At 33.8% G+C, this 23,221-nt stretch overlaps 1 protein-coding gene and 1 pseudogene across 1 annotated transcript; both read right to left on the bottom strand.

Annotated features, from left to right (window-relative positions):
- Positions 1-10,978: 10,978 nt before the first annotated feature.
- Positions 10,979-13,214, bottom strand: LOC133679187 (serine carboxypeptidase-like; annotated as a pseudogene).
- Positions 11,720-17,828, bottom strand: LOC133680088 (serine carboxypeptidase-like 48). The gene is made up of 6 exons (XM_062102908.1): positions 17,714-17,828; positions 17,511-17,565; positions 12,865-13,134; positions 12,601-12,733; positions 12,353-12,472; positions 11,720-12,004 (listed from the first exon to the last, which is right to left on the bottom strand). Exons 1-6 carry the CDS (start codon positions 17,826-17,828, stop codon positions 11,720-11,722), a joined length of 978 nt encoding a protein of 325 aa, XP_061958892.1.
- Positions 17,829-23,221: the final 5,393 nt, after the last annotated feature.

The raw sequence follows: 23,221 nt of genomic DNA, 5'->3' as shown, positions 1-23,221 counted from the left end.
GTGAAGGTCTATTTGAATGTACTTCATTTTTAAGTGTTGGATAGGATTAAAGCTTAACTGAGTGGCGCCCACATTATCATAGAAAAGTGTAGGTGAGTGTAGTAATTAAAACTTCATTTCGTGAAATAGGGAGAGCAACCATATGAACTCAATTTCAGTTATGGCTAAAACCCTGCATTCCGCTTCGATGGATGACCGAGCAATGACACATTGCTTTTTTTAGCTCCATGAGATAGGTCTGGTACCAAGAAAGATAATATAAGTTGAAGTTGATTTTCTGTCAGCCTAATCAGGATTCAAGAAACATGACAATGCTGGGTGTGAAGTGCTCCTGATATTTATGCCATAAAAGATAGTGTTCTTTAGATAACACAACAATCTTTTAGTGGTTGTCCGGTGAATCTGTGTTGGACAATGCATAAATTGTGAGAGTTTATTAACTGCAAAACTGATATCAGGACGAGTTAAGGTTAGCTATTGCAATGCACCAATCACTCGCCGATATTCTGTGGGATCAACTATTGAGGAACCATCTGCTAGCTTTAAAGGAACCGAGATAGAGAGCGGAGTTGTTATATTCTTAGCTCCATCCATACTTGTTTTAGCAAGCAAGTCTCGAATATACTAATGCTGATTTAGAAATAAGCCATCTGCAGTAGGGATGACTTCAATACCAAGGAAAAAAATGTAAGGGCCCAAAATCCTTAATGGAGAATTTCTGTCCAAGCTAGGCAATAATGCTTACAACAAATGGCGTGTTGTTTCCAGTGAGGATCAAAACATCAACATAAACGAGGCAATGTGCAAGTATTAAACCATCAGAAAACACAAAGAGAGAAGAGTCAGATTTAGCATTGATGAAATCAAATTCTGAGAGTGCCAGTTTAAGAGCAGAATACCAAGCACGAGGTGCTTGTTTTATCCCATATATTGCCTTTGTAAGACAAAAAACATGATGTGGATTTTCCAGATTTTTGAAACCAAGCAATTGCTTCATATAGACTTTTTCAGTGAGATACCCATGCAGAAAGGCATTATTGACGTCTAATTACCATAGAGACCAACCTTGCATAATGGCAATGGTCAAGACAGTACGAATGGTCACTGGTTTTACAACAGGACTAAATGTCTCTTTGTAATCCAGTCCTGGTCTCTGATTGAACCCTTTGGCCACTAATCTGGCCTTAAATCGATCAACTGAACCATCTGCATGCCTTTTAATCCAAAACACCCATTTACATCCAATAATATTACAATTAGAGGGAGGTGGAACTAGGTGTCATGTATTGTGAGACATTAACGCAGTCAATTCAGAGGATATGACACTACGCCAGTTAGAATCAATGAGTGCTTTAGAGACAATTGTAGGTTCCAAAGAAGGTGGAAGAGGGTGTTTAGTGACTACAAAGGATATTTTGGGCTTGTAAATATCATTCATGGATCGAATGGTCATTCTGTGGGTGCGCACGTCAGTGTGCTCAAAAATAGCAGAGGCAGGCACTTTAAATGGATGAATTTGGTTGGAAAGTAAAATACGAGAGCAGGGAGTCTTACCTGGCGAGGAAGAGATGCAAGGGATGATCCATTCATAGACAATGGTGAGGCAGCAACACTGAATTCCAGAGATTTTGTTGGATGAGGAGAAGGCAAGGGAACATAAGGCAAAAAGATTTGAACAGAGAAGTCTTTAATTGCTGATGAAGGTGAGATGAGCATGAAGGTGGTAGAGGAGGATGTCTGAAAAGTGAAGGCCCCTTCGTGGAAGATGACATGTCGGGAGTGAAACAGCTTTCGGGTTTTGGGCTTAAGACAAAGATATGCATTTTGAGAGAGGGAGTAACCCACAAATACGCATGATATGGGCTTGGGTTCTAGCTTGTGTATATTATAAGGTCTGGTTAATGGATAACATAGACAACTGAATTGCTTAAGTTTGAGATAGTTTGGAAGTTGTTTGAACAATTTTTCAAACAGAGATTGATTGTTCAAGGTGGAGGTAGGCATTCGATTTATAAGGTAGGCCGCAGCTTGAAAAGTATATGGCCAATATGAGAGAGGCATGTGAGCATCTATGAGTAAGGTGAGACCAATCTCAATAAAGTGTCAATGACATCTTTCAGACATACCATTTGCTGCTGGGGTATGAGGAGCGATCGTATAATGACTAATTCCATGAACTAAAAGGTAGGATTTGAGACCAATATATTCTCCACCATTGTCAGAATAAAGACTCTTTATTTTGGTGTTAAACTTATTTTCTACAAGATTTCTGAATTGCGAAAAAATTGTTTGAATTGTTGATTTATAAGTCATAGAATAGAGCCAAGTGTATTTGGTATAGTGATTAACAAAAATAAGATAATATTTAGAGCCGTCAATACCAACTGCATGTGATAGGCCCCAAACATCTGTATAAATCAAATCCAAGGGAGCAGTGCTAATGAGACCATGATTATTAAAAGTCTAACAATGGGCTTTATTTTGAGAACGTGAAGAACAAAGAGATAAAGATTCTTTTTTATTTGTGGGTAAAGAAAAAAGTGTGAATTAAATGATAAACCAATTTGGACAATGGATGACCAAGCTTTTTGTACCACCATTAGTGGTGGTACGTTCGTGGACATAGGCAATGACATTTTTTAAGGTTGGAGGTAGATCTTCTAGAAATGGGTACAAACCATCTTCATAATTGCCTTTGAGTAGTGTCACCCCCGTGATCTGATCCTTCACTAGAAAATAAATAGGATGAAATTCAAGATAAACATTATTATGTTTGGTGAAATGATGAACATAAATAAGATTTTTTTGAATTGTAGGAATACAGAGAGTATTACGTAATTGAAAGACACGTTTAGACGATGCAAGAGATAATGAACCAATAAGAGACACAGGCAAACTTGATATGTCACCGATAACCACCTTATCAGTACCATCATATTCAGAATTCATCGTCAATTTAAAGAGATCAGTGGTCATATTATGAGATGTCGTTGAGTCAACTAGCCACTTTTGTTTCTTTTCGTGAGAGGATACAGCACAGTTTGCAGTGAATTTAGTAGAAGGCATTTTTGGGCAATTTTTGGCTATATAGCCCACTTGATCACACCACTAGCACTTAGGCTTAAATTTTCTATAGCCTGGAAGTGAGCTAATTTTTTTTGTACCTATTTTTGTTTCAAGTCTTGTGAAAGAAAAGCTTAGTGCTTGGTTTATATTGTCCAGTGGCGCCACCTTGCCGATGAGAGTAATTGGCAGTGGTAACAAATATTGCTACCGATTGATTCTCCAACCGTCAAAGATAACTTTCATGACCTACAAGAACATCATGCAGATATTTAAATTTCAGAGAAGTCTCACAAGCGCGAATGGGTGCCGCAATTTCTCTGAATTCAAGGCTTAATCCATTGAAAATGTAGAGGGTTAAATCATCATCTAAAACCGGATGATCGATGATTGCAAGTTCGTTAGCAAGCATTTTAATTGCTTAAAGCAACTCAGTAACTGTGCGATTTCCACGAGTGCTCAAGGTTAAATTTTCCTTGAGCTGCATCATTCATGTTCATGATTTTCCCATATAGAGACGGGTAAGTGTTGTCCAAGCTTCATGAGATGTTTTATATGAAGTATGAAGTGGGGTGATAGTTGTAGAGGTGGAGGCAAGAATGGCATAGAGGATGAGTTTGTCTTGGCAAACCCAGTGGGAGTTCGCGGCTTTGGAGACAGTAGAGTTGGTTGTATCAATAGCTAGACATTCTTTTGCACCAGTGACAAAGTCAATGAGATCATAACCAATGAGTAATGTCTCAAATTGAGCCCTCCACTGAGGAAAGGTGGAAGGGGTGAGTTTTTCGTTGATGGTGGTGGCGGTATTGAGGGTGATGATGAGTGAATCAATGGTAGATGTAGAGATGACAACTATGTTAAAGAAGATAAGAGGAAAAAAAAATACTCAGTAGAGATTACAGCTCTGATACCATAATGAGGATGCAAACTGTTATGGTTGTTCTTATTATAAAAACACACACTTGTCTCTGTACATACTTTGTATCTTTATACAACCCAAGACCATAAGTTTACGCATTCAAAGATATGTAACAGAATAAAAAACTGATCTTAAAATCATGGAATACACAAAATCTGGTATTAACATAAATGGTGACAACTAGACTGGAAATGGTGCTGTTGTGATTGCTGTGATTTCTTTAGTTTTCTTAATAAGGCAATCTAAGTTTCATATAAGAGAGGATGGTTCATTCCAAGTCCTTAAACGAATTAATGATAATGCATATAAGTGGAACTTCTAGGTGAGTATAATATTAGTGCTACATTTAATATTTATAATATTTCTCCATTTTATTTAGGTGATAATTTGATGTTGTATTCTTTTAAGGGAAAGAGGAATCATGACAATCATGAGCAACACCACAGAATTCATTGCATGTGTCATTTGAAATAATTATAAGGGCAAGAACCAAGAAGATCAAAAAGGTATTCAATTGGTTGATTCATGACATTTGGGCCAAACAAGCTTGATAATTCTTTCTAATATGGCATCAAGCATGAAGTTTTTTTTTTCAATCAAGCATGCAATTGAGTTCAAAGAAAGATCAAGTCTTGATCAATGTGGTACAATCAAGTTATAGGGTTGTTTAACATGTATTAGAGCTTGACTACACAACTTTATGTTAATGGTTATAACTTTTAATTTAACAGTTGAATCAAGCTAAAAAAATTTCATGAGACTTTAAAGGCCTTGTTTTCTATTGAGTTAAAACTTCATAGTGATCAAATATATTAAAAGAAAAAGGCTTTTCGATAAGGGTCAAAATCACTATACAAGTTGGGCTTTTTTTTATTAAGAGTTGGGTTTTGTTATTTTATTTTAAAATACTCTTAAACTATTATATATTTGGGTTTTGATTTCAGCTTAATATTCCAATAGGGTTTATTTTGTTAAACTATAAATATTTTATTTGATTTGTAAGTTATGAGAACTCATTGATTTTCAGAAATAATATTGAAGATGATTTCTCTTGCTCTTGGTTGTTCATTGAACAATTCAGAAGTTATCAAAGATTCATTCTTTATGGTGTTCAATCTTTATAACTTTGGTTCAAGTAATCACTGGGTTAGTTTCATCAAATCTAATTTTAGCTTTCTTGAGTTAGGATTCGATCTTGATTATAGTTTTTAGGATTCTTACACTCCAAACATGTTTGAAACCCTTTAAATTGAATTCAATTCAGAGTTTAATGAAATCTCATATTTGAAACCATTTTCAATGTTAATAATTGAATTTCAAATGAAATTCAATCTTTAAAAATTGTACAAAAATAAATAAGAGGTCAACCTCTCTAATTTACAATTCTGAAGAAGAGAAATTTAATGTTAAAACTAGCTTTCTTATAATATCTATCTACATATCTATTTTTTGAAAGACTTTTGAAAAAATAAGATGAAGGTAATGAGAGTAATATAAAAACCAAAATGAATTGAATTTTATCTTTTATAAATATGTGAATTCAACATATTAATGATTTGAATTCAAATTGAACACTATATTCAAATTCAATCATAGTAAAGAATTGATTCCAAACAAACATTTACCGCATCAAATGGTACTGCATGACAATTGCAAGTTGTCGCTAGTGTGCCTTTGAGGTCTGGTTTCAAGCTTGCAATTGAATCACTGAAGGAGGGGGTAAAACCAGTAGCTTCTTAATTCATCTATCCATCCATCTTTTGAATGATAAAGCTTATCTATTTTGCAAGAAACATTCCATATATCTTGTGTTCCTTAGCAAGGAGGTCTTGTGGGTTGGAGATATATGGTTTAAAGTGATCATTTGTTTTGCTGCTGAATTCGTTTACCACACTTGAGAAATCAAAAGCATTAATTTACATCTGTATATACATATTCTAAACCATTGCTTATCACTATCTAGAGTTGGTGGTAAATATCACAACTCAATGGATTGCAACAGATTGTAACAACTCCGTAGTTTCTCTGTTTTGAATTATTCAAATAAGTTGTATAGATTGCAACAACCCTTAAAGCTAGGAAGCAGTTTTGAACTGCTCTATAGTTTAGGATTTCAAAACAAATATTTGTTATCCTGTATATGTATTTAACTGCTGTAAAATGTAAATGTTAGATAAGATTCATTTTATCATTCTCTCATGGTATCAGAGCCCTAAACTGATCCAGTTTTTTTTCTTCCCCCTATTCATTAACACTCATGGCTACAGAGTCCAATCCTGCAACCATTCTCAACACCAATGAATCACACCAAACTCTCATCAGTATCAATATTGTTGCTCAAACCCCTCTCAAACTCACCTCTACCAATTACCTCTCTTGGAAACTTCAGTTTCAAACCTTATTCATTGGCTATGATCTTCTTGGCTATATTGATGGCTCCAAACCATGCCCGCCAGCTACCAACTCAAGCCAATACCACCATTTCCAATCCTAATTACACTCTATGGACCCGACAGGATCAACTGATTCTCAACGCTGTTATTGGCTCCATTTCACCCACTATTATACCTTTCATAGCTCAAACCACCGCCTCTAGCCAAGCCTGGACAATTCTAGAAAACACCTATGCTAAACCCTCTTGCGGCCGCATCAAACAAATCAAAAACCAACTCAAAAACACCACCAAAGGCTCCCTTGGCATCATTGAGTTTATGCAAACTATCAAAACACAAGCAGATAATCTTGCTCTTTTTGGCGCCTCCCTTGATGAAAAAGAAATCACAGACAAAATACTTGATGGTCTCGGTGATGATTACAAATAATTAGTTCATGTTGTCCAGGCCAGAGATACCTCCGTCACATTTAAAGAACTTCACGAAAAACTTCTCAATTTTGAGGCCTCCTTTTAAAATCTCCCATCTAAGCCACACCATTTTCTAGCTACTACCAATCCCACATATAGAACCAATGCCAAAAATTGGCGTCCTTCTCCACCCTGTGGCAATACCACAAACTACTGGCACTCATCCTACAACTCTTCCAACCGCTCACCTGTTGTACCCATTACAAGATCTATTTCATCACAGGCTCTCATCATCCTTCCAGACCATATCTTGGTCACTGCCAAATTTACAGGATTCAAGGTCACACTGCCAACCGGTGTCCTTCATTTCGCCTTGTACCAGTTCATCCTTTACCCACATCCAGCTCTCCCCAACAAGGAACACCATGGCAACCACAAGCTCACCTTGCCACCCATCCCTTCACCACGCCATCCTGGCTTTTGGACAGTGGTACACCACACCATGTCACCTCAGATCTAAGCAATCTCTCCCTGTATGCTCCATATAGTGGTACTGATGACATCATGATCAGATATGGATCCACTCTTCCCATCACTCACACTGGTTCTACCCCTCTCAAAACTCCTCTCCACATTTATATTAAACAATGTTCTATCACTCACACTTGTTCTACCCCTCTCAAAACTCCTCTCCACATTTATATTAAACAATGTTCTATGTATTCCCTCTATGGAAAAGAACATAATCTCTATTTTACAATTCTTCACTTCTAACAATATTTCCATAGAATTCTTACCATCCATTTTTCTTATTAAAGAACTTCATACCGGGACAACACTGCACAGGGACAAACTAAAGATGGTGTCTATTAGTGGCCCTCTTCCTCTTCTTTAGCCCACATCCTTCAATTGGCATCATCGCCTAGGCCATCCAGCTTTTTCAATTCTCAAACATATTGTTTCTAGCAATCATTTAGGCTTATCTTTCTCTTTATCTTCCAATTACTCATGTAATGCTTGTCTTGGCAATAAAAGCCACAAGTTGCCCTTCTCCAACTTGAAATTATATTCTCTGATGTGTGGACCTCACCAATTTTCTCCTATCATGGCTTTAAATATTATATTATATTTATTGATCATTTCACTAAATATATCTGGTTTTACCCACTCAAAAAAAAATCTGATGTCAAAGAAGTTTTCATAAGATTCAAAGCCATTGTCGAAAAACACTTTAATTCCACCATTAAAACTCTCTACTCTGACAATGGTGGTGAGTATATCTCTCTAGCTAATTTTCTTTCCATCAATGGTATCTCTCATCTCACAACTCCCCCTCACACACCTGAACACAATGGTTACTCTAAAAGACAGCATCTTCACATATTTGAAACAGGTCTAGCCCTTCTCACACATGCTTCTTTACCCTCATTCCTATTGGACTTATGCCTTTGCCACAACCATCTATTTCATCAATAGAATGCCCACTCCCACTTTAAACCTGTCCTCACCCTACCAAAAAATATCTCTAACAACCCCAAACTACTCCAAGTTACGGATCTTTGGTTGCTTATGCTACCCTTGGCTCCGCCCTTACACCTCACATAAACTTAAATCACGGTCCAAGCCATGTGTTATCCTTAGGTATTCTCTCACTTAAAGTACCTAATACTGCCTTGATCCTTCCATCTCCAGAATCTAGGTCTCAAGACATGTCAAATTTATTGAGTCTCAGTTTCCCTTCTCTTCACTATCGGGCTTATCCTCTACTCCACTTTCCAATCCCATCACCACTTGGATTCCTGCACCAATTACAGTTATTTCACCCATTTCATAATAGCCACTCACTATGCCATCTGAAGTCTTCAATCCTCAGCAACCTCAAAGTGTAACTCCACCATACAATCCAATACAGCTTTCATCCACCATCGTCACCCACACAACCTCCCTTTCCATAACATCCTCAACCGATACAACCTCACCACTCCATCCCCCACCTGAAACTCCTACCCTTCCTATTCATTCCATAACCACCCGAGCTAAGAATGACATTCATAAACCCATAACTAAGCTAAATCTTCATACCCGACTCTCCACATCCAATGATCTTGAACCAACCATCGTGACTAAAGCTCTTCTAAATCCCAGGTGGCGTCAAGCCATGTCTGATGAATGTGATGCCTTGGTCAGAAATGGAATATGGGAACTTGTTCCACCTGATTCTACACAGAATATAGTTGGATGTAAATGGATATTTTGGATTAAACGTAATACTGATGGTTCTATTGGCAGGTTCAAAACATGTTTGGTCGCAAAAGAATTTCACCAAAGACCGGGTGTTAACTATCTTGACACCTTCAGCCCTGTCGTAAAACCAACAACAGTGTATATGGTCCTCAGCCTTGCTGTATCTCGGGGTTGGAATTTACGCCAACTTGATGTCAACAACACCTTCTTTCAATGCCATCTCTCCGAGACTATCCATATGCAACAACCACAAGGTTTTGTTGATCAAGATCATCCATCCTATGTCTGCAAACTTCGAAAGGCAATTTATGGCCTCAAACAAGCACCTAGATCATGGTATCATGAACTTCGCACTTTCCTTCTTCATTCCGGTTTCAGAAATTCTCATACGGATACATCATTATCTATTCTCAATACTGCTGGACAGAAAATGTATATCCTTGTCTATGTGGATGACTTAATAATTACTGGTGACAACACTACTATGATTGACTCCTTTGTGGTTGTTCTTGCTAATCGGTTTTCCATTAAGGATCTTGGACAGCTATCTTATTTTTTAGGCGTGGAGGTCATTTAAAATCAGCATGGAATTTTGTTATCTTAAAGGCGTTACATTTTGGATATTTTAGCTCGCACTTATATGGCAGATGCCAAACCTGTGTTCACTCCTATTCCAACTAGTCCACCTTTGTTAAAATTAGGCATTGCCTTACCTGATCCCTCTAAGTATAGAACAATTGTTGGCAGCCTTCAATATCTCTTGATTACAAGACCAGATCTTGCATTTGCGGTTAACAAGCTCTCTCAGTCCATGCACACTCCTACAACTGATCATTGGAGCATTGTTAAACGCCTCTTACGCTATCTATGTGGAACTATTAATTATGGCCTCCAAATACATCGTAGGTCCCCATTAAATCTACATGCCTATTCAAACACAGATTGGGCAGGTGACAAAGATGATTTCTCATCTACCAGTGCATATGTCATATATCCTGGTCGCAATCTCATTTCATGGAGTTCTATAAAGCAAAAAACTATTGCAAGATCTTCAACTGAAGCGGAATACAGGTCAGTAGCGAATGCAGCAGCTGAGCTCAACTGGCTTTGCTATCTTCTGACTGATCTAGATGTTCAACTTCCGTGTTGTCCAATCTTATACTGTGACAATGTTGGAGCTACCCAACTCTGCTCCAATCTCGTGGTTCACTCCAAAATGAAACATATTGCCATCGATTATCACTTCATCAGGGACCAGGTACAAAATAGTGTCCTTCATGTTGCACATATATCCTCAACAGATCAACTTGATGATCCACTCACCAAGCCTCTTTACCATATCTGTTTTCTAGATCTCAAATCCAAGATTGGACTTCTATCTCGAGCTCCATCTTGAGGGGGTATATCACAACTCAATGGATTGCAACAGATTGTAACAGTCCCGTAGTTTCTCTATTTTGAATTATTCAAACAAATTGTACAGATTGCAACAGCCTTTAAAGCTAGGAAGCAGTTTTGAACTGCTCTATAGTTTAGGATTTCAAAACAAATATTTTTTATCTTGTATATGTATTTAACTGCTGCAAAATGTAAATGTTAGATAGGATCGATTTTATCATTCTCTCAGTAAATTGGTTGTGTATCAAGAGTTACTACAGTCTTAAACCATGCGTTGGTTTAAGCATTCAGCGATATCTTTGTATCGTATCAAATGTTGCAAATTGTCATTCTTTAGGAGCATGGCCTGCTTTTTGTTTATGTAACAGGCTACATTTCTCGGACATGTAATAATGCATAGATTTCCTAATCTCGTATCTGATAGCTTGTTGATATTATCAATCCTGTCAAATTGCTCAAACTGGTTTCTTTTACTTCAATTCTGAATTGCGTTGGGGTCTTTAATGATTACCAATCGCAAACTAATTGAGTTCACTCTGGAGACATCTGCGTGAAAAATGTAGGTGCTTTTTATTTTGTAGCTCCTAAGACTTGATAGCATGAATATTTAGATTAGAAGAATCTATCATACCAGAAGTTCACAAAACGCCATTTCTGACAACCATAGATGTGAGACAATGCTTGAACATGCTAAAACAGCAGACGCAAGTTACCAGGGAGAGACAGATTTCCTTGCAACCAGCTCTTCAGCATTGTTAATGCAGCTTTTGGCTGATCCATTGGAACTAAGTGACCAGCATTGTGAACCTGGTAGTTATAGACATCAGAGTTGTTCGAGAAAGAAGTAAATATCGCCAAGACACGCACAAAAGCAATAGAGAAAAACAACGGGTAGAGAATCACCTTTAGGAAACCAAGACTTTTTAGCTGTCCTGCATTTTTCCTTCATCAACGAATGGAACTGTGGGAGCTTCTCCGAAGGCTTTCTTCTTCCTAGACCATGCCAATGCATTAACCCACCTTGAATTTCCTTGAAAAAAGCAAGCACATCAAGAATGCAATCACTGATAAATACAAGGTTAATTAGGTTGTTATACCATATAGATTTACCAAGCCAGTTGCATATGAGATCCTCCTCTCCAGCATAAATAAGCAACCTGATACCATCTTCAAGGAGAGCAGGAATTCCTAATGCAGGGTTTCTCATCCAGTCCCTTACCATCGCGTCATAAACAACGCCACCATTGCATTTTCGCATGTATATACGCCATCAGTCCCTGGCAAGAGAGTTTTCAGTTTAATACATAATCAACCAAGGAGAGAGTAAAACCAAGCACTGGTTCAGTACATGCTTTGTACTCGGTGAAAATGAAACCAAAGTAAGAACAAGTACCGCAATCTTTAATTGCCTGTTCACAGACCGGGATCAACTCGTTAATGGAATCATAATCAGATTTTTGGATTAACTTGTTTTCCAAAGCAAAATCAGTGTATGCTTTGAACTGGATATCAGGCTGAGTTAGACCATTGCCAATGGCAAAAACCCTATTGAACAAAAGTTCTAGACGTTTGAAAAACTAGAAATCAAATTAAGCAATGGTGAAACAACTGTAAAAGAAGCAATATTTGAGCGCAACGGGTGCATACCTTGAGGTTTATATGAATTCCTTCTTTGTTTTTGTTTCCTTTGTGAACCCGGGAAGCCAATGTAGGGATTTAGTTCCCAGCATAAGATTCTCCAGTTATGTCAAAACTCATTTTTCACCAACTTAGGATGCTCTTTGAAAAATGCGTATAGAATCACAGGGAGAGATCATGAAGATATCTATGTACGTATGTATGTATGTATGTATATCAATTAAGGAAAATTTCTTATGTTGTCAAAATGTGAGCAAACTCATAATGTAAAATGAAAGAAAACTCACCTGCAAGAAGTCATACAAGTCATTGCTGACACCATTTTCGTCGTTGCGAATGTCGCTCGGATCTGTTATATAACTAAAGCCAGTTCCAGTACGCTGGTCAACGAATATAATATTTGATGCCTGCCGAAGAACAATAACATTCCTAAATCAAAGGGTACAAAAAACTTGCTTATGATATATAGCAGAGGGCATTTGAAATTTATAGAGAAAAATTATCAGAAATGTTATAGCACTGCAATAATAGATACCGTGTCCCAACCGTAGTCATTCCATGAAAGAGACAGATTGTTTTCAATGTGGAAAGGACCATTTTCATGAAACAAGGCCAAAGGACTACTACATCCTGGCCCTCCTGTCAACCATATAACAGCAGGATCACTACTCTTGTTACCCAACAATTCGAAGAAGTAGAACATCCAGCAAATAACAAGCAGCAGACACTTAACAGCATTAATTACAATTAGTTGGCTGAAAATCTATGTGCATATTCAATACATTTCTGACTTAATTACCTTGCACCTGTAGTATGCGGAAGGCGATAATGACCAAACTCTTGAACAGAAGGCCCTGGTTTACCAAGAACATGGAATTGGAATTGTTTCTCAGCTATTTTTGGTGCACAACTGTTCGAAGCTTGAAGATCATCAAAGGCATCTATGTTGACGGCTTGCTTAGGGGACAAGTTGAAAGATCTTATCCGCCTTTCTGCTTGGAAACTTGCCAAGTCGGCAGACAAGTCAAGTTGGGTCTTAGGATGTCTTGCATATGAGACTTGCGAAGTACTGGAGACAAAAACAAACAAAGAAAAAAACATGTAAGAATATGTTGATGCCATGGGTTGTTTGGTATAAAGATGAATGAATTAGGGTCTTGCCCTAGGAGATTTATACTGCTGCAAGTGATCACAGAGATAATGTCTCTAGTTATAATTGAATCTTGTATAGTTGGCATGCCAACTCCTTTTCTATTTTTTTCTTTTCTTTTGAAGGATCATGATTAGATTTTTATGAGATACTGATGAAGAGAATTGTTAAAGAAAAATTATTTTCTTGGTTATTATTATTCTTAGTTTTTTAATTTTTGGGCTTTGTTTAGGTTAGTTTTTTACTTATTTAAAGAATTATAAATCTATTAAAGAAACATACTATAATAGATTCTTCACTGAGCAATAAAACTATGAATTATGATTCTTATGTTCTATTCTATTTTGATGATTAATATATTTTCTCTTGCTATTGTCCTTTATCTTGTGCTCTTACATGTGTTGATTATTATCAGAGCTCTGTATCAATTGGTATTAAATAAGGTAAATTTATTAATGATTATACTAATGAGTTTTATTAATTAGTGGCCAAAAATGACTTGACAAAAATGAAAGAGCCACTAGTGACGAAATATTTGAGTAGTTTATGATGGTCTATCCAGGACGTGTTATGCTTGTAGTCTTTGTAGAGAGTTTTAAAGGCATATCATAGGGTTTTGACATTCGAGAAACAACAGGCTACTAGGGCTATTAGCATAAATTTCTAGGCAAAGGGTGTAATAATAAAAAGAGAATGATAACCATACTGAGATAATTGTGGGCAATCATTGTCTCATTTGGTTTTTATAAATAAAAAATATTTTGATAATATTTGATATGATGTGGTATCTATAGATATGTGTCATATACTATTGGACAAGTCATGTCAATATGATAAGACTATCATACATGATGGTCGACGTCATTCATATATCCTCAGTATAAAAGTAAAGTGTATAATAGTAGCAACCAAGAGAGAGTAGATGATTGTTGTAAGCAAAAAAGAAAATATGTTGTTTTTATTCAAAATGATGAAGAATGAAGAAAAGGAAAAGGAAGAGAAGGTGGAGAGTCCAAAGGAAAAGGAAGAGAAGTCCGAATAATGTGAGTGAGGGTACAATATGGAACACATCTTAGTTTAGTAATGGTTATGTAAAGATTAAATGTGTTATAAAAAATAATTGTTTGCCTACATTATTCGAGTCAATATGGAACAAGTTAAAGGAGAGCAAGAACTCCAACATCGTTTTAAGTGATCAATAACAGTAGCAGTATGATGACAAAACTCGAAGATGAGTTCTCTCCAACCTAGAAAAACTAATCCTGAATAATTTTTAGGAAAAAATTATTTTTCTTAGTTATTATTATTTTCTATTTAGTTGAGAAAAATATTTTTGTATGGTGTTTTTTTTCCTATTTAGTTTAGGAAATCAAATATTGAGATTGGTATTTTTTTTATCCTAGTTTGTTTATGATTTTGTTAGTTTTTCTTTATTTTGATATTTCTTGTTTGTTTTGGTTGCTTTTAAAACTTATTTAAGAAATTATAAACTTATTAAAAAGACAAATCATAATAGAATTTTAAAATTATAAATTAGATTTATTGTGTTTTATCCTATTTTGACCATCAAATTGTTTTCTCGTGTTGTTATCCTATTACTTCTGCTTCTACTTGTGTTGGGATGTGTACTAAGAATGTATCAAATTATTTTAAGTTGTTCGTGATGTAATTACTAATTACTACACTTCATTGTTTTATCTTACCATCAAATTATAGAAATGTTATTCATTGAACTAATGGCTTAATTTTTTTTTTTATTCACATGAGCTATTGCATTTATAATAATTTATCTTAATACCATAATTAATAAACAAAAAAAATTTTGTTTTATTCTCATACACCTAGTGCTTGTATGATAATAAATCTTCATAGCATATTTTGGTTGACATGCACCAAATTAATGCCATATTTTATCTTAAATCAGTTTTTTTATTATTCAATTTTAATTATTAATATATTAAATTAAATAGCTTGTAAAAACAACACAAAATATTTTTATCATGGCCCAATTAATGTTTCATTTGTTATATTATGAAAAAAAAATTCATTTCACAATATGTTATAGAGTTACTACTTATATTCTCAAACAAAAATGAAATGAAATCTTAAAAAGACTCTAAGATTCAACTCCAACATAAAATACCATAGAAGTTATTTCAAATAAAAAAATTATATAATATGAGAACAATTATATGGATGCAATATTTTCTATCATAAAATATTGGATAGCGAGGATATTAGATTTCAAGAGGGGCCAAAAGTTAAAATTTACTAACTTTAAGACCAAAATTTAAAATTATCTAAAGAGAGAGGTAGGGGAAAAAACGTTTTTGCTAGGGCCGGTCCACTACCAGCCACCCCATGCCTCCATCCTATGGATAACCTACCTAAGAGCATCTCCAACGGAGCTGCTAAATGGATAGCTAAAAATAAAAAAGTCATATTTTGATTATTTTTTTTCCTTGTTTTTCATACTCCAACGGGAAAGCCAAACAAAATGCTAAAATGTCTTTTATTTCCCACAAATATTATTCCTACATATCTCTCAAAAGAGTCAAAACTAACAAAGTGGGGCCAACAAAAGAATAAGCTAATTAAATATAGCCATATGAAAAAAAAATAACATCAAAATCATTAAAAAAAATAAAACACTTATTTATTTCACTCTAATAAAATTGGCTTTTCAAATGGTTTTTTTTCCATTGGGGTATACATGGTAAAAAAAAAAACTATAACTATACCATTTAAAATGTTATTTTATCAATTTACCTCTTTGAATAGCATCTTCTATTAGAGATGCTCTAACTCTACATATTTTATAACAAAAAAAAATGTTAAATAAAATATAATTTGTTGTGCTTAATTATTCCATATTAATTAATGAAATGCTAATCACAATATATCAATATAAAAGACCAAGCTAGAACTATTGTAACAAATAATTGGCTCTTTAAACCTAATTATAATAATATAATTTTCTCTTTGAATTCCTAGTTATTTTACTAGTTCATTTCACTAACGTTTTACGATTGAAAATCTCATTGATATTGTTGTAACTTAATATTTTATCCTTATATTTTCTACATTTTAAAAAAAAATCCAAAAAAATATATTTTCAATAAGCCTAGTTAATTCCAATCATTTCATTGTTTTTTATTTAATTTTTTAAAATCATGAAAAATCATTAAAAATACAAAAAATAAAAAATAGTTAGGGTTGAAATTGGTCAATAATTAAGCATCACATATCACATGAAAAAAATGAAGTTTGAGAATTTTGGGGTTCCAATTGAAGGTTTTAAACTGAAGAGGAAATTGATAAAAAAAAATCTTAAATTGATTTAATTTGGCTAATAATAAAAGAAACTTGAGATTCAAGGATGATTTTGAAATAAATAATCAAGTTAAAAATCAGTGAAGGGTTTAATTGAAAAGATAATTTAAAATTGAGAGTCAATTTAGGTTAAGAAATGAAGATTGAGAGAACCAAGAATGAATTTGTAATAAATAATTAAATATAAAAGAATAATTTAATTCAATATTCTATTAGAAGCACAATTAAAAAACTAAGTGCTAAATTGAAATTAGAAAGATAAATTAATTCAATTTAGGGTTTAAATTAAAAGAAACTTCAAAATTAAACATCTTAATTGAGTGAAATTGAAAAATTAAAAAGAAAAGGACTGTAATGAAAATTATTAAGTATTAAGAGGAAAATTTGACTTTTTGCTTAATTCCGTTTCTGTCCTATTTGTTTCATTCCAATCAACTCAGCCCAATCAATTCCGTTTCAGTCCAATTGTCTTTAATTGATTCATTTTAGTCCAAGTTAATCAAGCAATAAAACCTCAAAATCCCGTAATTAATTTCAAGTTTTCGATTACAATCCCAAGCAATTAAGTCCAGATATCAATCTCCCAGTTCCATGAAATCAGCAATGTCCTGCAAATCACAAAATTTCCAGCATCAATTCCCAAAATCTTGCCTTCAATTGATTGCTCCTCTCCAACTAAACACTAGCACAAACAAGACAGAAAAAAAAGATCAACATCAGAAGAACCAGAGAGCTTCTCATTTTGCACGGCCAAGAACATCAACAGAACCTCTTGCTCAAACCTTCCAGCCTCACACCACCATTCTAATCTTTTTCTTATTCCCCAATCTCCCGAACAAAAACCTAGCCTGGCCATAGCTCAGCCACCATTACCATCTTCTCCCTCGAAATAAACAGTCCCTACCATAACACAGCCTCTCTCACCTCACACCAATCTCCCAGTCCATTCAACCCGAAATCACAGCAAACCATCACTTTTCCCTCTCACAGCCAGCCTTGGTTTTAACAGTTCAAGCCCTATAGAAACCCAAATCCTCACCAAAATTGCCATCGATTTCGCCTTAGCCCCCCAAAAACCCAGTGGCCCCTCCAATCTCCAACCAACTATGGATTCACCAAACCCTTAGCCGGCCTCTCGTTCAACACAAGATATATTATAACAAACCCTCAGCCTCTCCCATTTCCTCTACCACTCGGACGACCAACCCGCAACCAAAACTCACACCAACCACCATATACGGTGCATCTCTCTCGCTGCTGGATTCTGATAAGCACACCATCGTACTGGCCCAAGCCAATCCTTCTTCTCCTCAATCCAAATACAGCAGCCTCATAACACATCTAGAAAACATCACTGCCCCACTCCAAACCCGTGACCTTTTTCCTCTCAAATCGACAACAACCTTACTCCCACACCAGCAACAACCACGAGCACAACCCCCCAGGACAACATCGTGATCATCACACCACACCCTATCTTCCTCTTAAAATGGAAATAAACCAACTGTTTTGTTTGTTTGTTTTTTTTGGGTTTTGCAGGTAGCGTTGAATCTCACTGTCAGTCAAAGAAGAAAGATGGGTTGACCCTGATCCCGATCCGTCAGTTTTCCTTTCTCACCGACGACTGGCCGCCATTGATCTTGCACTTCTCGTTCACTTCCCACAGCTCCTCTGACCATCCAAATCTTGTCCAGTATCTTTCGGAAGGTCGACTGCAAATTTTTATTTGTTATGATTGCTATTGAATGGTGATAATTGTAAATATGTGTTTGTAGAGTGTATGTGTAAACTAGCGAAGGAGGTGTGTGTGTGTGTGTGTGTGTGTGTGTGTGTGAGAGAGAGAGAGAGAGAGAGAGAGAAAGAGAGAGAGATATTTTAAATAAACTATTAAAATAAAAGGATAAAAAAAATTAAATGTTTTAATTTGTATATGGCTAAAAATTAAAAAAAAAGAGCATAAGAAAATTTATCTTATGCATAGTTGAATTTCGTTTTTGTTAAATATTATGTTTAGCATAAAAAAACTATTTTTGCATGTGTTTTAGCATTGTAAAAAAAATGTGTTTTTAGCATTTGTATAAAAAAAAATATAAATTTCTATTTGCATGTATTTTTTTAGGTTTGATAACAAGTTTATCAAAAATCATTAAAAAATTGGTTCAAATAAAATGATTTATAGGACCTACATATCAAAAAAAAATCAAAAAACAATATCTCTTTACAAAATAAATAAATAATAATAATAAAAGGGCAAAGCTCAGTTTCACCACTTCTAGGATTCAAGCCCAATTCTTATCATTTATTTGGTTTAAACATCCATTTTTATTTTTCATTTGGTTCCAACGTTGTTATTCATGAAACCCTTTTTTTAAAGGATAAATATCATTTTTTATATGTTTGTTTTTTTTTTAATAATCGTATGTTTAAATTTTAAAATCATATAAAGGTTATGATTATTTTTATTTATCCCTCCTTTTTTACACATCTCTACAAATGACATCAATTTCGATGAAAATTCTTTTTAAAACTCAATATCAACATCTTTAACGATTCTTCTACTTTTAAAAATCAGTTTCATTTTCTAATGTGTTTAAAAATTGAAATCAATATTTTGAAAAATTAATTAGAAATAAAAATAAAAAAAAAATAAAAAAAGTTAAAAATAATTAGAATAATATATGGCAATCAAAAAGACAAATTTAGAAGAAAACATGTAGTAAAGATAATCTTCCGTAAAAAATGATGTTGTAAAAGTGACATCATTTTTTCTTTAAACACAACTAATCTCTTACCTAAATCTTTGAAACTAGTTTTTATCTTTAGGATTTTTGGTTTTTTGTAATTACTAGGTGGTGACTCTAATTTTTTACTATGGATTTTTAGTCCCTGCCTGCGACGTCCACCGAGAGACGACATATATGATAAATTTGGCTAGAAGATAATAAATTAGCCATATACAACATAAAGTTTCATATTATACTAAGCTGCTCAATATTTTATCTTTATTCTTTAGCCATATATAACAATAAAATTAATAAAATATGAAACATACCCATTAAATAACTCATTATTTATTTTATTATAAAACACTTAAGTTATAAAATCAAACTCAATTTTATTCAATGAAAAATAAATAAAATTTTTCAGAATCTTAAACAAACCCTAACATGTACAAATCATATTTTCATACAACATATTTCTATAGAAAAAAAAAGTTATAAAACAAGTAAACACACATATACTACACAAAAATACCAAAAAATTAACATAAAAAAATGAGTTACAACAAAAAAATACGTAGGTTTTTTTACTTGATACGGTGAATCTTAAAAAAAAATTGAACCAGAACAAAGATATTGATAGACTAAGTGTTGGGGTGGCCGGATTTATGATGATGAGAGCTTGATTTGTGATGAAATGAGGGGAGAAGGGTGTTGTTTTTTGCAGAAAAAAGAAGAAGAAGAAGAAGAAGAAGAAATGAGGGAGGGGAGAGGGTGGGGTCGTGTGATAAGTTATAACTTTAAATATTATTGACACATTTCCTGACATTAATTAGTTATAATTTTTTTTTCATCAATAATTCTGTCAATAATATTAACACGTTAGAATTAGCAATGAAAATAACAAGGGAATAAATACCCAATTGTTTTTTTATTCCTTGAATTCTACCGGCAATTGAGGCTATTAATTTTACCATCACATTTATAGTCGTATACTTGACTGCAAAGTGCACCTAAGCAATCACAACTATATATTATTTTCATGATAATATCATCATCATTAATGTCTATATATATATAGTTATTTATTCTTTAATTTGAAGGCTATAAATTGTTCTATATAGTTTGATCAATGAGAGGTCATTTTAGTACTATTCACGAAAGCTGAAAACAAAGGAAACTCGGTAAACGATCCGAAGTCGGAAGCTCTACTTTCTGATGAGATGCCCTAATTATATATAATTAAATCCAAATTCAAAGTTTTTGAATTTTAATTTCAAACAAATCACCTGCCCTTTCACATGTATGCATATGTTTTATAGTAAAAAGGACACCACTCGTGACAATTTGAAGCAATAAATGACGACATATGCCTAAACAAATCAAGAATGGACACTAAGAAAAGGACTTCCAAATTCAAAGTTCTTGAGATATTCAGGATAGCTTCTCGGAGGGCGCCATCAGTGTGTCGGCAGGCATCTAAAGTCTTGATTTAAAAGGTGAATGAGAGTTTATTTACTGATATTTTTTATTTAAAAATATATTAAAATAATATATTTTTTTATTTTTTAAAAATCAATTTTGACATTGAAAAATATTAATTTAAATTAAAAAAAATTAAAATCCTTTTAAAAAAACACAAAAACAAACAGCATCTAAAGCTCCTTGAACATGAAATGCATGCCCCTGCTGCTGCTGGGTCACAAACAATTGAATATAAAGAGGAAGGAAGCATATTATATGTATAACTACTACCATTGAAGATCTCTTGTGTTTGACATCCAGGCACTTGATTGCCGGACGATTTCCTGTCCTCTTTCGTTTGTACTCTCCTCCGCTTCCAAGTTCAAACATGCTGAGTTAATTGATTTTCCTAAGGTAATTAAATTTAAAGAGCAAGATCATTGGTAATGACAAGATAAATAATTAACTCTCTCTCTCTCTCAGGCATGAATTTATGCCCAGCTTAGCAAGCAACCATATATTATTATATCATGTAAATCATCTTCAATAAGGTGATTTGTTCTTATAGATTCGAGTCGAGTCATGTCATATTATACGACCGTTGATCATACAATCTTCACAAAAGATAACGTGAAAGCAATGTCTACGGGGCAGCCATTATCATTAAAGAAACAGATATAAATAAAAGAGATCGACAGAAATAAATGAGAGAGAATTAGAAAATATTTTTTATTTTAAATAAAAATATTATTATTATTATTATTATTATTATTATCAATTGTATTTATCTTTTTATTCGTTTTTCTTATCAAAATAAGTATTAATAATTAACCATTGAGTATTATAAATATATGCTTTTTTAACATTTTAATTATTCTTTGAAAAAATAGAAATAAAACAGAAATACCAGCTCCTTTATTATTTCAATGAAAGTGATCAAACCATCATTAATTCAACACACAAGACTTTGAACAGACATGATTATTAATTTTCTAAGAAATTAGAATAGCAAGAAAAGAAAAAAGCTGAGAATTATTCTTGCTTTACGGCTAAAAAATTTATAAAGGAGCTATCCAGGAACAGGAAATGATTTTCTTTTTCCTGTCGAATTGATAAGAAAGTGATTAAAAATTTAGAGTTTTCATTAATTAATTTGAAGGTATGAAAGATCATCAAACCATGAGGATTGTGCGCAGGATGAAATTAATTCAAGAGGAATTAATTGTTGTCCAAATTGCTCACTCTAACACATGGCTTTTCAACACTCTCCTGTTTAATTAAAACGTTTATGGATGTCCAAGAAGTTCACTTATATAAATTTAGGGTTAAAAAGTTTGTTTTTTTATATGATTTTATATTTGAGTCATGTGATTATTTATATGATGTTATTGTAAACTTACATGGTCGTTAACTTCAAAACTTATAAAATTAATTGAGATACGCGTAGATCCGGATACCCATATCAAACTAAAACAAAAGGCTCATGGAATTAAAACTGATTCATAGCTGCCTAACTAGCTAGCTAGAGTAAGTTTAAGATTCTTATCTCATTAAATGTCAAAAGATATATAATTCTTTGAATTTCGTTATCATACCCATCGAATTCTATCTCCCTCTACCTCTCCGATTCCACTTTTTCCTTCTTCTTTTTTCCCCTCTTAGTTAGCTAGTGTTCATTTAATTTAGCTAATAATCAATGAAATATTTCTACGTAATTTTCTTTATAATTTGTTCTTATCCATGTCCATCAACCTAGCTATATACGCATAAATTATTAATTGAAAATAAATGATTGGATATTTGATGATTTGGGGGAGGATAGAATCTCTTATCTCGTCATTGCCTCCTGACATCTTGATTGGCATGGAGTTTATAGATGTTTTGATTAGAAATTTAAATTTTTAAAACAAGATCAATAATTCAAAGATCACCAGTAATATTTCCGTACATATCTTATCATCAAGTGTGAGGATTGGCAGATAAGCCACTCGTGTTTTTTTTTTTTGCTTTTGCTTTTTGTTCCTTTGCTCATCTTCATCTCAATCAAAAGTCACTCTTAATAGTTAAAGGCAAATTGAGATTAAAGTAGTGCTTCATGGAGCCGATGCTATAAGCATCAAACAGTACAGATGGTGGAGGTTATCCACATACGAGAAGAAAATTTGAATTCGGAGCTATGATTTGAAGCACCTGAGTTCATCACCATATTCTACATGTTAATTGAACTCATCATAAGAAATTTGCTAGATTGCTCGTGCAAAAAATTTCATTCGAAGTTAAAAAAAGATTTTCAGGTGTGCAAGCATGTTTAAAAAAAAAAAGTATAAAAACGATTTGCATCTTGAGTCATAAATCTCACCACATCTAATAAGTTAGTTTTATTTAATTATATAATGAAAAAGACAACGATAATAAATTGATCAAATAAATAAAAAATAATCACGATAGCCTGTAGAAAAAGAACACTTGCAAAAAAAAAATAATAAAAC

This window comes from Populus nigra, chromosome 19 (assembly GCF_951802175.1).
Source record: "Populus nigra chromosome 19, ddPopNigr1.1, whole genome shotgun sequence".
NCBI lineage: Eukaryota > Viridiplantae > Streptophyta > Magnoliopsida > Malpighiales > Salicaceae > Populus > Populus nigra.
This window is presented reverse-complemented; position numbering and strand designations above follow the sequence as displayed.